Source organism: Tursiops truncatus, chromosome 15 (genome assembly GCF_011762595.2).
Source record: "Tursiops truncatus isolate mTurTru1 chromosome 15, mTurTru1.mat.Y, whole genome shotgun sequence".
Lineage (NCBI taxonomy): Eukaryota > Metazoa > Chordata > Mammalia > Artiodactyla > Delphinidae > Tursiops > Tursiops truncatus.
Genome location: NC_047048.1, coordinates 4,285,464 through 4,302,056, shown reverse-complemented (window position 1 = coordinate 4,302,056; position 16,593 = coordinate 4,285,464). Strand labels below are relative to the sequence as shown.

The window sequence follows — 16,593 nt, the reverse complement described above, 5'->3', positions numbered from 1 at the left end:
AGACCTAAATGAAAGGCCAGACACTATCAAACTCTTAGAGGAAAACATAGGCAGAACACTCTATGACATAAATCACAGCAAGATCCTTTTTGACCCACCTCTTAGAAAAATGGAAATAAAAACAAAAATAAACAAATGGGACCGAATGAAACTTAAAAGCTTTTCCACAGGAAAGGAAACCATAAACAACAACAAAAAAACAACCCTCAGAGTGGGAGAAAATATTTGTAAACGAAGCGACTGACAAAGGATTCATCTCCAAAATATACAGGCGGCTCACGCAGCTCAATATCAAAAAAACAAACAACTCAACCCAAAAATGGACACAAGACCTAAAGGGACATTTCTCCAAAGAAGATATAAGATTGCCAACAAACACATGAAAGGATGCTCAACAACACTAATCGTTAGAGAAAGGCAAATCAAAACTACAGTGAGGTATCACCTCACACCGCTCAGCATGGCCATCATCAAAAAATCTACAAACAATAACTGCTGGAGGGGGTGTGGAGAAAAGGGAACCATCCTCCTGCACGCTGCTGGGAGTGTACATTTATACAGCCACTACGGAGGACAGTATGGAGGTTCCTTCAAAAACTAAAGATAGGGCTTCCCTGGTGGCGCAGTGGTTAAGAATCCTCCTCCCAGTGCATGGGACACGGGTTCGAGCCCTGGTCCGGGAACATCCCACAGGCGCAGGGCAACTAAGCCCGTGTGCCACAACTACTGAGCCTGCGCTCTAGAGCCCGCAAGCCACACCCACTGAGCCCGCGTGCCACAACTACTGAAGCCCGCACGCCTAGAGCCAGCGCTCCGCAACTAGAGAAGCCACCGTAAGAGGAGTCTGCGCACCGCACAGTGAAGTGCCTGCTCGCTGCAACTAGAGAAAGCCCACGCACAGCAACGAAGACCCAACGCAGCCGAAAATAAAGAATAAATAAAACGACATAAATTTATACAAAACAAAAAACCAACTACACATAGAACTAACATATGATCCTCCAATCTCACTACTGGGCACCTATGCTGAGAAAACCATAATTCAAAAAGAGACACGTACCACAATGTTCACTGCAGCACTATTTACAATAGGCAGGACATGGAAGCAACTGAAGTGTCCATCGACAGATGAATGGATAAAGAAGATGTGGCACATATATACCATGGAATATGACTCAGCCATAAAAAGAAACCAAATTGAACTATCTGTAGTGAGGTGGATGGACCTAGAGTCTGTGAAACAGAGTGAAGTCAGTCAGAAAGACAAAAACAAATACCGTCTGCTAACACACATTTATGGAACCGAAAGAAAAAAAAAGGGGGTTCTGATGAACCTAGTGGCAGGACAGGAATAAAGACGCAGACGCAGAGAATGCACCTGAGGACACGGGGCGGTGGGGGAAGGGTAAGCTGGGACGAAGCGAGACAGTGGCATGGACATATATACACTACCAAATGTAAAACAGATAGCTGGTGGGAAGCAGCCGCATAGCACAGGGAGATCAGCTCAGTGCTTTGTGACCACCTAGAGGGGTGGGCTAGGGAGGGTGGGAGGGAGACGCAAGATGGAGGGGATATGGGGATATATGTATACATACAGCTGATTCACTCTGTTATACAGCAGAAACTAACACAACACTGCAAAGCAAATATACTCCAATAAAGATGTTAAAAAAAAAAATACTTTAGGGACTTCCCTGGTGGTCCAGTGGTTAAGAATCCGCCTTCCAATACAGGGGGCGCAGCTTTGATCCCTGGTCGGGGAACTGAGATCCCACGTGCTGTGCTGTGCAGCACAGCCGAAACAAAAAAAGATTAAAAATACTTTACTGCTAAAAAATGTTAACCATCATCTGAGCCTTCGGCGAGTAGTAACCTTTTTGCTGATGGAGGGTCTGAAATAGTGTGAGAATTACTAACATATGACACACAGACAAGAAGTGAGCAACTGCTGTTGGAAATACGGTGCCAACAGACTTGCTCAACAAAGAGTTGCCGCAAACCTTCAATTTGTGAAAAACACAAGATCCGGGAAGCACAATAACTATAATAGAATATAATGTAATATAATATAATAAATTATAATATAGCCTGTATATTCAAAGAAAAGGAAATCAATATTTAGAAGAGATACATGCACCTCTATATTCATTACAGAATTATTCACCAGAGCCAAGATAGGAAAACTACGCAAATTTTCACCAACACAGAAATGGATAAAGAAAATGGGGTATATACATAGGATATTATTCAGACTTATTAGAAGGAAATCCTACCAGTTGTGACAACGGGGATATAACTAGAAGACATTATGATAAGTGAAATAAGTCAGTCACAGAAGGACAAAACTGTGTGTTTCCACTTATATGAGGTATCTAAAAGAGTCACACATAAATTGTCAGGGGTGGGGGAGGAGAGAATGGGGAGTTGTTCAATGGGTATAAAGTTACAGTTACACAGGATGAATATGTTCTAGAGAACTGCTGTATGACTAAGCGTCTATAGTTAACGAGGCACACTATTCTTTTCGTCTGAATTAAAAAATTTCATTCAAGTGCAACTGACCTACAACACTATGTTAGTTCCAGGTGCATAATATCAATATTTCTATACATTAGAAAATGATCACCAAGATTAAGTCTAGTTGTGGTCGAGTTACCACCCGTCACCGTACAAAGTTATAATGTTATTGACTGTATTGCCCATGCTGTATATTTCACTCCAAAGACTCATTTATTTTGTAACTGCTTATCTGTTCCTCTTAATCTCCCTCACTTGTTTCACTCATCCACCTACCCTCTTCTGGCAACCACCTGTTTGTTCTCTGTATCGATGAGTCTGTTTCTGTATAGTGACATTAGTTCATTTACTTTGTTTTTTATATGCCACATACAAATGAGATCATACGGTATTTGCCTTCCTCACTCTGACTTATTGCACTTAGCACACCACCCTCTGCCTCCATCCATGTTGCCACAAATGGCAAGATTTCATTCTTTTTTTTTTAATTTTTAAAAATTTATTTATTTTACTTTTGGCTGCATTGGGTCTCTGTTGCTGCAGGTGGCATCTTTTCTAGTTGCGGCCAGCGGGGGCTTCTCTTCCTTGCGGTGCGTGGGCTTCTCATTGCGGGGGCTTCTCTTGTTGCAGAGCATGGGCTCTAGGTGAGCGGGCTTCAGTCACTGTGGTATGCGGGCTCAGTAGTTGTGGTTCGCAGGCTCTAGAGCATGGCTCAATAGTTGTGGCACACGGGCTTAGTTTCTCCGTGGCATGTGCAATCCTCCCGGACCAGGGCTTGAACCCATTTGCCCTGCACTGGCAGGTGGATTCTTAACCACTGCACCCCCAGGGAAGCCCCTCATTCTTCTTCTTTTTTTTTTTTTTCTGGCTAATAGTCCATTGTGTGTGTGCGTGTGTGTGTGTGTGTGTGTGTGACGCATCTTCTGTATCCATTCATCTATGCATGGACACATAGGTTGCTCCTATATACTGGCTATTATAAATAATGCTCAATGAACATAGGCGTACATGTGTCTTTTTGAACTAGTGTTTTTGTTTTCTTCCAAAAAATACACAGAAGTGGAATTTCTGGATCCTTTTATAGTTCTACTTTAAAATTTTTGAGGAATGATGTGCACTACTCTTGACACGAAGTTTACCTGGTGCTGTTAGGTGAATCCATCCAGGATCTCTGTGAAGACCTCCCAAACTGTTGAAACAAGGGTAGGGACTTCCCCGGTGGGCCAGTGGTAAAGAATCCCCCTTACAATACAGGGGACCTGGGTTCAATCCCTGGTCAGGACACTAAGATCCCACGTGCCGCAGGGTAACTAAGGAATGGTGTGGAGGAGGTTAAGGAAAAGACCACGTCAAGCACAGAGGCCGTTTAAGATGGCAACAAACTCCTGACATTGACTGGAAATCAAAGTTCTTTACGTGTAACAATCGAAGAGGCAGGATGGGTCCTGTTAGCAAGGTCCCCTGAGATGCCAGGTCACCTGACCCCCAGCTCCAGATGCAGAGACGTCCGGGACCCAGGCTTTGCTGGCCTGGGAAGGCTGAGGGTGCCCACCTGCTGACAGGACACCGGGGGGTGGGGGGTGGGGGGGTGAGCGGGGCGGGGGGAAGAGCTGGTTGCCGCCCAAGGCAGACGAGCGTCTGTGCAGAACTGCCTCGGCCCAGCCTCGAGAAGCCTGTCTCAGAAATCGACAGCAAGTCTTCCAGAAGCTCTGCCCATATTCCATTCAGGCGTCACTGGTCACACCTGTGGCTGCCCGGATGAAGACTGGGGGCCCACACGTTCACACACTGAAAGTTATTACCAAATGCAAGAGAGTGAGGGATCAGACCATGAACTACTCTCATGTTAAAGCGTAAGTAGAATCACGCACACCTTATTCTCCTTTCCGGTTCTGCATTTGTAATTTCACAAAATGTGTGATCTGTGGGGCTTTTCTAATTGCTTGTAATTTTGCCGGATGAGAAAAAAACAGCACAATAAGAAAACATTATAGTTTTCACTGGTAATGGGCATAAAAATATATGCACTGTTGCTGCTTGAAAACAGCATTCATGTGAATGTTCCAGATGATTTTCTATTTGGTGATGGGTTAAGTGGCTTGCCCACGTTCACTTTTATGTAAAGGGAAGATGAGAAAACTGCACTTTAAACTTAAAAAAATGGATGTCAGGAAACCTGGATAACAAATTAAGAAAGCAATCAGAACTGCAAATACTGAGGGGTTTTAGGTCAGTTTCAAAACACAAGGGAACAACCCACGGCGTATGTGTCTTAAAAAACCACTTGGTACAGTAAGATTCCACACAGACAGCCTTGTAATCCCACAAATCAGAACTGGTTACACATTTCCCACAAGCCACTTTCTCAGCGTTACGTTAACAGTGTCGGCTCACTCCCCTGCTTGGTGGCAGAGAGGACGGGTCTCCTTTCCTTTCTGAGATTCTTTTCATGAGTGGCTAGAAAGCTTAAGCACTGGAATTCCATTAGACAAAAGGAGTATTCCTCAGAGGATCGTACGTGACAAAACCCCAAGAGGGCTTTAACAGCTGCGTCCCTGTGTCAGAGATCTCCCATGCATGGCTGGGGCCCAAATGACACACAACAGCGGGGGCCCAGGGGCCGCAGTCCTAGGACACTGCTCCACAACCAAAAAGGTCCTCTCGCTCCTCAGGGAAAAAGAAAGGTGTTCCCAGACACACACAGCCTCCACAGCCAGGAAGCGAGGATCCCACCTGCCTGGCCTGTCCCAGGAGAGTGGCTGATGCACTGCCCAGAACCAGAAAGGGGAACTGAGACCCAGCAGAAAGGGAACCACGAGACCGACGCATTCCTCCCCCCTCACGCACCTCTGCCCGCAAAGAAGCTGCACCTCAGTACTGACCAAGGAGGGTGCTCTTCAACTAGGACTCTTACCCACACAAACGTGCTGATTTCTAGAAACTTTTGAAATGCATAGTATTCAACCTCTCAAAGTAAAAAAAAAAAGTAATGAATTACATAGCAATGCTGGAAAATACAGGAAAAAGACAATGAACTTTGGAAAACAATGTTTACTAACATGACCCCAACTGGAAAAATTTAGAAACATTTAACACGACTCTGAAAGCCAGTAAGACAAGGAAAACAAAACAGAACGAAACAAAACAAAACAAGACAGTATTGGGGCAGGAAGACGGGCAATGCACATGACAGGCCCTTCATATAAAAACAGAAATACACCAGTCTGAAAAGACCACAGACAGAAGGATTCCAACTACGTGACATTCTGGAAAGGGCAAAAATACACAGACAGTAACAAGATCAGCAGCTGTCGGGGGCTCGGGGACACTGCGGGGGATGAACAGGTGACCGGCACGGATGTTTCGGGCAGTGAAGTGCTTCTGGGTAGCACTGCAGTGGTGGCTGCAGGTCATCACACTTGTCCAAACCTGGGCAGCAGGACACAGAGAGGGAGCCTTAATATAAACTACAGACCCCACGGGAGAATCAGGGGTCAATGCTGATCCATCACTGCGATGACGCGCCACACAGGCCTGAGAGGTTATTAAGGGAGGGAACCCAGAGGGACGGGCATAGGAAACTGCTGTCTGCTCGATTCTCCTGGAACCCTAAAACTGCTCTAAAAACTGTCTACCCATTAAAAAGAAGAAACAGCTTCTAAGCATGTGAAAATACTCTCAACCTCATCACGATTCAGAAAACCCCAAGGGAACGTCCATACTGCTTACCGGGGCCTAGGACCAGCGGGAACACGCCGCGGCCTAGCCCCTTCCTGTCGGGCAGCGCGCTGGAGCCCAGAGTCCCCCTGACTTGACCCACCGCACCCCACCCCGTGTTTCATGCCGTCCACGGTCTCTACACATGACATCTTTAGATCAGATGACTCACTGTCCCGATTACAAGGTTTCAGTTTCTCCACAGGATGAAACAAAAACCAGCACAGGGGGGAGGCTCTTCAGTCAACCTCAGGGTCTGCCTGCATCCACGTCCCGCTGTTCCTGACGGGAGGCCCACGTCCTAAGGAAGGAGGTCCTTACCAGCACCTCAGGAGCCTCATCCAGTCCACCTCACGCTGCTCTGAGAGCCTCGCCAACCTCTGCAGCTACCCAAGTCCTGGTCACTTGAGGCCCGTCACCCTTCCCCGAGTCACTGAGCCACGTGCTCTGACGATGCATTTATAACCAGGCTCTCGGGCTTCCCTGGTGGCGCAGTGGGTAAGAATCCGCCTGCCAATGGTGGGCACACGGGTTCGAACCCTGGTCCGGGAAGATCCCACATGCTGCGGAGCAACTAAGCCCGTGAGTCACAATTACTCAGTCTGCGCTCTACAGCCCGCACGCTACAAGTACTGAGCCCACGGCCCACAACTACTGAAGCCCGCATGCCTAGAAGCCACGGTCTGCAATAAGAGAAGCCACCGCAATGAGAAGCCCGCGCACCGCCACAAAGAGTAGCCCCCGCTCACCACAACTACAGACGAACGCCTGCGCGCAGCAACAGAGACCCAATGCAGCCAGAAGTGAATAAATTAATAAGTAAAGAAACAAAAATTAAAACACATAGATAAGTAAATAAAAGCAGGCTCTGTTGTGTCAGCACTCTGGAGTTCCCGACGTATCGACGGGCAGGATTCCCGTCCTCTCCCGTAATTACGTCTGTGAAGTGCCTTTCCCGAGGAGAACAGAAGCTCCTGGAAGCAGAGAATTGCTCAAGATCACATGCAGAACCTGAAGACATCTGAAGTTTATGTCTAAGATAAAAGACACGACACTAGATGGCGTGAAGGGTCCCCGAGGCCAAGAGCCAGGGAAGCAGGACACGTCGTCTGGGGACCCTTCCACCAGCAGAGCAGAAAGTCTCCGTGGCCAGAACTGGCACTCAATTCGCTTTGAGCTGAGAAGCACCCGTGTAATTACATAGGCTCCCCAAAGAGTAATTCCTCCCACATGTAAGAGAGGAGATGGCTCTTCAGGCAGACAAGGCAAGTACAGTCTTCCCAGCTGGCTGAACTGTGTGTGCTGACGGTCACCATGGAGCTGGGCCCCAGAGCTCTGCTCTCTCCTCAAACCCCCAACTTCACCCTCACCCTCAGCTGAGGAGCTGCTTCCCTGAGAACAGAGAAGCCATTGGAGGGATTCCCCACCTGCAACCCAGCTCTACCATCCCCTCCCCACTCCAGCACCCCGGGCAGAAGCTCTCCCCTCCCCCACACGCATCTACTGGATCATTCCGACTCTTATTTCTCCCGTCAAAACACAACACAACACAACACAACATCCTCCCCGGACCTCAGCTCCTACTCCAGCTACTATCCAATTTCTCTTTTCCCCGTCACAGCAAAATGTCCTGAAAAAGTTAGAAACAGAACAAACCCAGTTCTCCCACTCCTCTCTCCTAAGCGTCTCCGATCAGGATTTTACCCCACAGATCCATCCAAACGCATCATCAGCGAGGTATGACCTCCCCCCAGTGCTGGGCTCGATGGTTCCACAGAACGGCAACCTCGTTTGTCCAGTCACCCAGGGAACCTCTGAAGTGCTTCCCATATGCAGACAAAATGCTGTGATTAATATTTTAGGAGAAATACTCAGCGTGCACAATACACTTGAGCAGCCGGAGGAAAGAGCAGCACAGAAAAAAAGTTTCCGTAACTACAGAAATGAAAAGATAAGCTATTTTAATGGTAGCAAGTACGGGATGAAGGGGAACGAATAAAAACCATTTACACTACATTAACAAGCCTAATACTACAACGTGGTAACAGAGGCTGCAGAAGCACTTTAGAATGAACCCATTTTTCTGGGTAGGGTGACAGGCTAGACGATGCAACGATGAGCCGCCAGGGACAAAAGGAGAAGGCAAGGGGCGGGGGAGCTGTAAATAGTCATTCTTGGATCTACTGGATCTAGCAATTTGAGGTGCCCTTTGGACAAACTCCACAGAGATGCTGGCAAGTGGCTGGACAGAGGCATCTATCTGGTCCCGCTGGGAGAACTGACAGAGCTGGAAGTGAAAAGCACCACAAGGCGAAGTCAGACAGGTTGAAGAGGCATGAACCAAGAGTGAAAAGACAACACACAAAGAGGGGGGAAGAAAGAATCAGTCAGGAAGAGAGAAAAGAGAGATCTGTCACAGAAACCAACATAGCAGACTCTGCAGATGGGAAGGCGGCAGTGGTCTGAGGTGACGACTGGCAAATCTCCACTGGTTTGTATGCTGGATGCCAGGTCACCTCAACTGGATCAGGTTCCGGGGAGGGGCAGAACCAAGACCGCAGGCGGAACGATACAATACAGGTGGGAAACACGGAATCTTTGTCACAGACGTCACTACATGGTGTGTAACGTGACCCTGTTAGATTGTAAGTGACAAAGAGGGAAATTTACTGGAAGGGTGACAAGGCTGTGCTTCCAGATCCTCCTCATTGCATCCGTGGACTGAGCACTGAAAACAATGTACCTATATGACAACGGTGTTCCAATGAACAGAAAAGTTCTATGCCCTGAGTGCTCCCTGGAAGGCATGATCTCGGCTTACGGGAAGGACAGGAAGGCACCGATGTCAACACGTTAGGGGCTGTGGCTCAGGAAGGCTAGCGGCCTACAGCGGGATCCTCAAGGAAACCTTTAACGCCCGAGAACAAAAGTGCTTCGGCAGGACAATGTAAGTCAAGCAAGGGATGGCGTTTTGCCACAGATGTCAAGAACACGAGGCTTGTACTGTGTCTATAAGAGGATCGTGGGATCTACACGTGGAACTTGCCAGAAACACTTGGTACTGACCTGCTCCTCTACGCTTTGTCGAACCACATCTTTTCCCTACTCCTGCTTTCCCATTTCACATTTTGAACCATTCGCCTCCCAAGGTGTTATCACAAAAGAACAGCAGCAGGTAAATAAGTAAACAGCAAAACTCACCAGGGGCTGATTCATTTTCCGCTGCTCTTGGAACAACGTGCAGGACTGTGACAGTGGAGGCGGACCTGCAGAAGGAAAACGCAGGCAGTGAAGCTACGACTGAAGCGGCTCGGGGTTGCACGAGCACCCGCCCCGCGCTCCACAAGAGACACCTGTGGGAGACCCGCCATTTCCTCTTCAGAAGGGCCTGTTAGAATGAGGAGGGAACAACCACCCTCAGGTCTGTAACTCCCACGTGGCTGGGGTACCTGAGGGGATACTTTTTTTTCAGTAGCGAGTGTACATTAAGTCCTATTAAAATAAACCTCCGTCAATAAATATGAAATTAAAAAACGCTTATAGTTTATCTCTTCTAAGTCTGTTAAACAACTTAGATCAGGAAATCCACAGCATACCCGGAATAAAAGGACACAGGTGCGTTTCAGTCTTTCAATTATTTGTACAAACTTTACAAACTTCAGTGCGACGCTCAAAAAACTCTTTCATTACAACTGACTTTAAGTGGACAGAACACCTGCCCTACGAGTTTGGAGTCCTGTTAGCGACCCCACGTGCACACCCGGTGACGATCTAGGACAAGTCATCTCCCTTCTCAGGCACAATCTCTTCCTTCCTCAAGCGAGGCAGCAGGACAGAAGCCTTGCAGACTCATCCAGCACTAACTACACTGTGCGATTCCACAGGGCACAACCCAGGGCGGCAGCGGACACTTAGCTTAGACAACCAATGGGCTAACGCGCTTTGAGAGACACGTGCGAGATGCCCAGACGGCGACAGGAGGAGGAAGACGAGGAGGATCGCGGTTGGACCGAGGAATGGACGCGGCACGTCCCGCCCCTGCTCCCCCAGGACCCCCGGAGCTCACGAGTCCCAGGGGAGCCCCATCCGGAGCAGCCGGCCCTGCCCTCCAGCCCGGCCCATCCACCTCGGGGAAGCGCTCAAACCCTCCCGGTCGCTCTCCGGCGGGGCCCGGGGCGGGCTACCCGAAGCCCCGCTCTCCAAGGGCCGCAGGGTCCACAACCGCCTGCAGGCACGCAGACGCAACACCTACCCCGTCGAGACTAGCTGACAGGCCCCGGGCTCCCGAGGCTCCGGTCCGGGGGCTGCTCCTCCGGCGCGCTCCTCTCTCGGGTCCCTCCGCTGCGCCTCCCGAAGCCACTGGGACCGAGGAGCCGGCTCTGGGCCTACGGCACAAACTCCCTTCAGGCCCACGTCTCTCCCGGAAACTCGCTATGCCGCGCGCTGCAGACGGTCGGGCACTGCACCGCCGCCGGCCGCTCGGCCACTCCGGCCCAGGCCGCGGGCTCCGCAGCTCGACCTCTGGGGTCCCACTTCCAGCCTCCGCCCGGCCTGCGCGAACCCTCGCCCGAACAACTCGCTCGCGCTAGCTGCCGGCCGGGCCGGACGCCGCCCAGCCCCGCAGGCCCCGAAATGCTCGCCCACAACAGGCCAAGTCGAGGGAACCACGACCAGCAGACACCACGGCACACACAGGAAGCGACGGCAGCAAGGCGACGATGCGTTGCGCCAACACGCACAAACCGTGAGGCGCACCTGCGCAGCAGGACGCCGGAAGTCCGCCTGCCAAAGCCCAACCGGAGAGCGGAACAAGTGCCAGGACTCTATTTCCCAGAAGTCTCCGCGCCGTCCAGTTAGTGAGCGACTTAAATGTCTTCAAGTCATCTGGCCGTGAAGAGCTGCTGGGCTGCGACTGTGGGCCGTCTGGACCAGGGACTCAATTGCCCATTTGTCTTCACTCCTGTTAGGGATCAAGGAAAGCTGTGGCCTCAAGCGGGGGCTGTGTGATGGCCTCCAGGGTCCCTGGTCCTTTCCCTGCCCTGAGACATTTCGGGTTACATCTGACATTCCCCCACCGCCAGGAGAGGGGAAGGAGTGTATCATGTTCGCTTAACTGAAAAGCTACAACTTTCCTTCAAATCCTAGGATACAATAAATACCCAGCCATGATACAAACTAATATTACCCACGGAAAGAAAAGAAAATAGAAATTGTAGCTGTTTACACAGCCAACACGATAAAAACTGTACGAAGATCAGATACCAGGGATCTTACCTCTTAAAGAGGATACCGTTTATGTGAGGTAAAAATATCATTTTTCAAAAATGGAATCATAAGGGTAATGATTTATCACTATTTGGGGGGTGAAATACTATAACTGTGTTTTTGGCCAACTGTTCCTTAAAAGCTGCTAGGGGAAAAGTTAAAAATAAAATCTCCAGGGACTTCCCTGGCGATACAGTGGTTAAGACTCCTAGGTTCCACTGCAGGGGGTACGCGTTTGATTCCTGGTTGGGGAACTAAGATTCCGCATGCTGCGCAGTGCAGTCCCATTAATTAAGTAAGTAATTAACAAACAAAATAAAAGAAAAATCTCCCGCCAACCGAGAAAATCCTCTCCACAAATGCAGACGTAAAGAAAACGGTTTTACTGTTGAATAACCATTAAACCAGACTGTTGTGCACCACAGGCGAAGCACTAATGTTTGTGCAAATGAAATCAACCTCACCTTTTTTTTTTTTTTATAGCTCAGCAGATGAAATCTGTTGCATACATGTTCTCAAGATAAACGGGAACTTGTCTCATGTGAAAAGACTTGACACCACCATAAAAATGGCATACATTCTTTCAGAGTATATCCTAAATTCACCTGGTAATCTCGGTGGCTGTCCATGCTAGTTAATACCCTTTATCCAAAGGAGAAAGACAACTGCTCCTATCTCTAGGATAAGCAGGTACTTACAGCTCAGAGCAAAGTGACTAACACCTAGCCTAAACTCCCCCGGTGACAGAGATAAAGAAGATAGCTCTCAGGTTCTTAACAAAGACATTCCTGGGTTGTAATGCTGGCAAGAGACTGATTTAGCTTTTAAAAAGATTTAGATACTTACGAAAGGGACAGAGGAACTATTTCTATTACAAGCGTCTTGAGGAAATCCTCTAAAAACGGAAATAAGAAGTGATGATTGGTCCAAATGAATAAGCACATAACCCATTGCTGATTTCCCCAGCTGAGCTGCCACATTACATTAATCCTGCACAAAATGCGTGCTTCTCCAAAATTGCTCTTGGAAGTGGCTGCTTAGAGCCAGGAATGGTCTTTTCCAGTTCTTGCTGCTGTTGACTGTGGCCTCTGCCTGAATTCTCACCGATGAAATGCTGCCTGTGTGTGAATGACAGCGACCACGCCTGCTCTGAGCCTGAGCCTGGCAAACCTCCAGGGCGCATTTCTCGCCTTTTCCATTTTCAGCACGTAAAGACGTCAGCTACACGGAGTACCTTGCTTGGAAGCACCGTGGGTGGGCAGCGCGCCCATCAGCCCGCCACCAGGCCTCCAGTTCTCAGCTCACCCACGTGCACCGACCTGGTCTCAGCAGAACACTGGGGTGGCCTGTGAACCCCAGCTGCTGTGCCCACCTCAACACCTCACTCTATCCCTTCAGCCCAGGGACATGCTGGGCTCCCCAGCCCCCTGCCCTGTACTTTGCCCTGGACACTCTCTGGAAGTATTTCTATTACCAGTTGTCTTTAGAAAATGCTCTAAAAAAGGGAATAAGTACGGAGTCATCCCAATGAATAGGATGTCCAGCAGTGAGCTGATGTCCCTCACGACTCACCCCTCTCTCCAAAAGGCGAAAAACCATCATTTCATACATTTCCCCCTTTTTAAAGCTGTTTTAAGCTAGGAGGGTAAACCTGGACCCTGCGACTGCACCTTGACCAGAAGCAGCAACGGCCACCTTTTAGTTTGGTTTCCTTAGGATCTCTTCATATATATGGATATTTACAAAACAAAGCTTTCTGCTTGTGTATCTGCATCTCTATTAACTACAGATATTTCCCCTATTTTGTCAGTTCTCTATTTTTACTGAAGTATACTTGGTTTGCAAGGTTTCAGGTGTACAGCAAAGTGATTCGGTTACATGTATTTATGTAAGAATATATGTATTCTTTTTCAGCCTCTTTTCCATTATGGATTATTACAAGGTATTCAACATAGTTCCCTGTGCTACACACTAGGTCATCACTGTTTATCTATTTCACATATACAACTGTGTATCTGTCAATCCCTGTTCTTTATCTTTTTAACTTTTTACTCTCACATTCTCTTACACACACTTAAAAAAGTATGTTGTGTTCAAATCTTTCACTTCCACTTCATACTTTTCATGTGTTTTGACACTGTACTTGAAGCAGCCTTTCCCATCCTGCATTTCCTAAGTACTTATCTGTGTTGTCTCCTGTTTATTTTTGCTCTCTTAACATAGCAATTTTATCACGATAACTGGCACCCATATTCAGAATTTGTAAAATCATTTTCCTCTTAAAGTCTCTCAGCCATTTTTTTCAACACTAACTCATCTAGCACAATCGGGAAACGGAACGTTTAAGAAGAAAGCTCAGGTTTCTAATCTAACAGAAAAGGACAGGTTCTTCTTTGAAGTTCAGCGACGCGTCTTAATTTGAAGGCAGGGGAGGGACTTCCCTGGTGTTCCAGTGGTAACGAATCCGCCTTCTAATGCAGGGGACGCGGGTTCGAAGCCCGGGAACTCTGGTCCGGGAGCTAATATCCCACACGCCACGGGGCAATTAGGACCGTGTGCCGCAACTAAGACACGACGCAGCCTAAGAGAAATAAATATTTTTAAAAAAAATAAAAGAATAAAGGCAGGGGAAGCAGGAAAGCGACCGTCACATGTGAATTTCTTCTTTTTCAAAATACAGGTTGTAGCAGTTTGCTTGGGCTGCGTCACCAAGTACGACAAACTGGCAGGCTTAAGCAACACAAATGCACTGTCCGACATTTACGCAGGTTGGAAGTCTGAGATCAAGGTGTCAGCAGGCTTGGTCCCCTCTGAGGGCTGTACGGGAGGATGTGCTCCAGGCTTCCCGGTGGACAGGGCGGTTTCCGCACCAGCACATGCACTATGCATGTACCAGGTAGGTGCCTGGGCTGAACTCCGATCCCAGGGCTGCTTATCCACGGGAGCACCGGGCTGCTGGAGCGGTTGTCACGGACGCGCTGGCAGGAGGATTGGAGGCTGACACCGACGTCCGCTCAGCTGTGGACCCATGGCCTGGCCACAGCCCTGCCAGAGGATGCCTGGGTGAAAATCGGGTCACGGTTCACCTCCCTCCTTCTTATTTCATTCAACGACGCCTTGAAGCCCCCCTACTGCACCGGCCTGGGTGGCACGTCCCACCCAGAGATTTCCAAATCCGAAGCATGTCAGTTGAGAAAGTTAAAGTTAGGCCCCAGCTCAGTGCTGTGGAAATAGATCTGTGAGGCTGGGTCCAGGCGTCTGTGTTGTAATGTTTTCTCCACGTGACTCTCATGCCGAAAGGACTGTGTTGACAAAGCACGTGTGCTTCACTCTACTGATATTTCTGCACTAGAGCTACAGCCGTTGTTATATTAAACTGCATCCACAGGAGGAAAAGAGAGGAGGAGAGGTGATAGTTTTGCTTGTCTCCAAACACGCTGTTACTGAACCAAACTAGGGTCCACTCGCCCGCACGCACTAAAGCCAATCTACTGACACCAGGTCACGGTGAAGGAAAGTGCCGCGTTTATGGCAGGGCAACAAGCAAGGGGTCCAGGTATCTAGGGCTCAGAAGGCCCCCACTCCCCAATGGCTTTCAGGGAAAGGTGTTTACAGATGGGGTGAGGCTGTTGGTGGGAATGTACACTGGTGCCGCCACTACAGAGAACAGTGTGGAGGTTCCTCAAAACACTAAATCTAGAGCTACCGTACGACCCAGCAATCACACTCCTGGGCACATACCCAGAGAAAACCATAATTCAAGAAGACACATGCACCCCAATATGTATAGCAGTACTATTTACAATAGCCAAGACATGGGAGCAACTTAAACGTCCATCGACAGAGGAATGGATAAGGAAGACGTGGTACATACATGCGATGGAATACTACTCAGCCATAAAAAAGAATGAGATAATGCCATTTGCAGCAACATGGATGGACCTAGAGATTATCATACTAAGGGAAGGAAGTCAGACAGAGAAAGACAAATACCATATGATATCACTTCTATGTGGAATCTAAAACAATGATACCAATGAACTTCTTTACAAAACAGAAACAGACTCACAGACATAGAAAACAAACTTATGGTTACCAAAGGGGAAAGGTGGGGGAGAGGAACAGATCAGGAGGTTGGGACTAACATACACACACAACTATATACAAAATAGGCAATCAACGAGGACCTCCTGTATAACTCAGGGACCACTACTCAATATTCTCTATTAACCTAGGGAGTCCCCTGCTGGCGCAGAGGTTACGATTCTGGTCTTTCACGGTCGTGGCCCGGGTTCAATACCTGGTCAGGGAACTGAGATCCTACAAGCCACACAGCGCAACGAAAAAAAACACAAAATTTTGTAATAACCTAAATGGGAAAACAATCTGAAAAAGAAAAGGTATCTGTGTATATATAACTGAATCACTTTGCTGTACACCGGAAACTAACACAACATTGTAAACCAACTATAGTCCCAAAATAAAATTTAAAAAATGTTTAAAGTGAATTACAAAAGAGTGGGGTGAGGGAGGGGAGGTTAAGGGGTGTGTGGTCAGCTTGTGGACATTCTTCCGATTGGTTGGTGGTGAGATAATTTCAGGTCAACATCATCAACCTTCTGGTTCCAGCTGCTCTGGGGTCTATGTGCTTGTGGGCAGCATGCAGTTCACGTCTTCCACCTGCTGGGGGCTTCAGTCTGCAAAACAGCTCCAAGGACGAGGCTCAGAACAGTATCTACAGCCCTTGAGGAAGAAGGAAATGTCCTTGACTTTGTTTAACGGCTACACTACTATTATTTGGTCGTTTTGGACTCTTTTCCTGTCTTTTTGCACTTTCTCCCTTCTCTGCTTAAATTGTCCCTTTCGAACTCAGGGAAGGCTAGGAGGCTAAAATTTTCTAAAGACAAGAAGCAGGCAGAAGACATGGGGAGAATCCGTCCCAGGAAGGCCCCACAAGGTCCTGCTCACTTACAACATCAGATTCGATCTGGGCTGTTTACGCCGTTTTTGGACAACATACCAACACATCTTAAGACTGGTCCCACCCGATTTTAGCTCATTTGGACAAGGTGAGGTGGGGTGGGATTATGC

The 16,593-nt window shown here is 48.3% G+C and overlaps 1 protein-coding gene across 2 annotated transcripts in view; it reads right to left on the bottom strand.

The window, feature by feature from the left end:
- ZNF12 (zinc finger protein 12) overlaps positions 1 to 10,906 on the bottom strand; it is a 59,763-nt gene extending 48,857 nt beyond the window's left edge. The window contains exons 1-2 of one of the 2 annotated variants that reach the window (XM_033840731.2): positions 10,490 to 10,906; positions 9,439 to 9,503 (exon numbers count right to left, since the gene is read on the bottom strand). In XM_033840731.2, the coding sequence (XP_033696622.1) occupies positions 9,439 to 9,453 (15 nt within the window). In that variant the 5' untranslated portion in view covers positions 9,454 to 9,503; positions 10,490 to 10,906. The remainder of the gene's footprint in view (positions 1 to 9,438; positions 9,504 to 10,489) is intronic. The other variant, XM_033840728.2, reaches the window with a different exon arrangement.
- Positions 10,907 to 16,593: the final 5,687 nt, after the last annotated feature.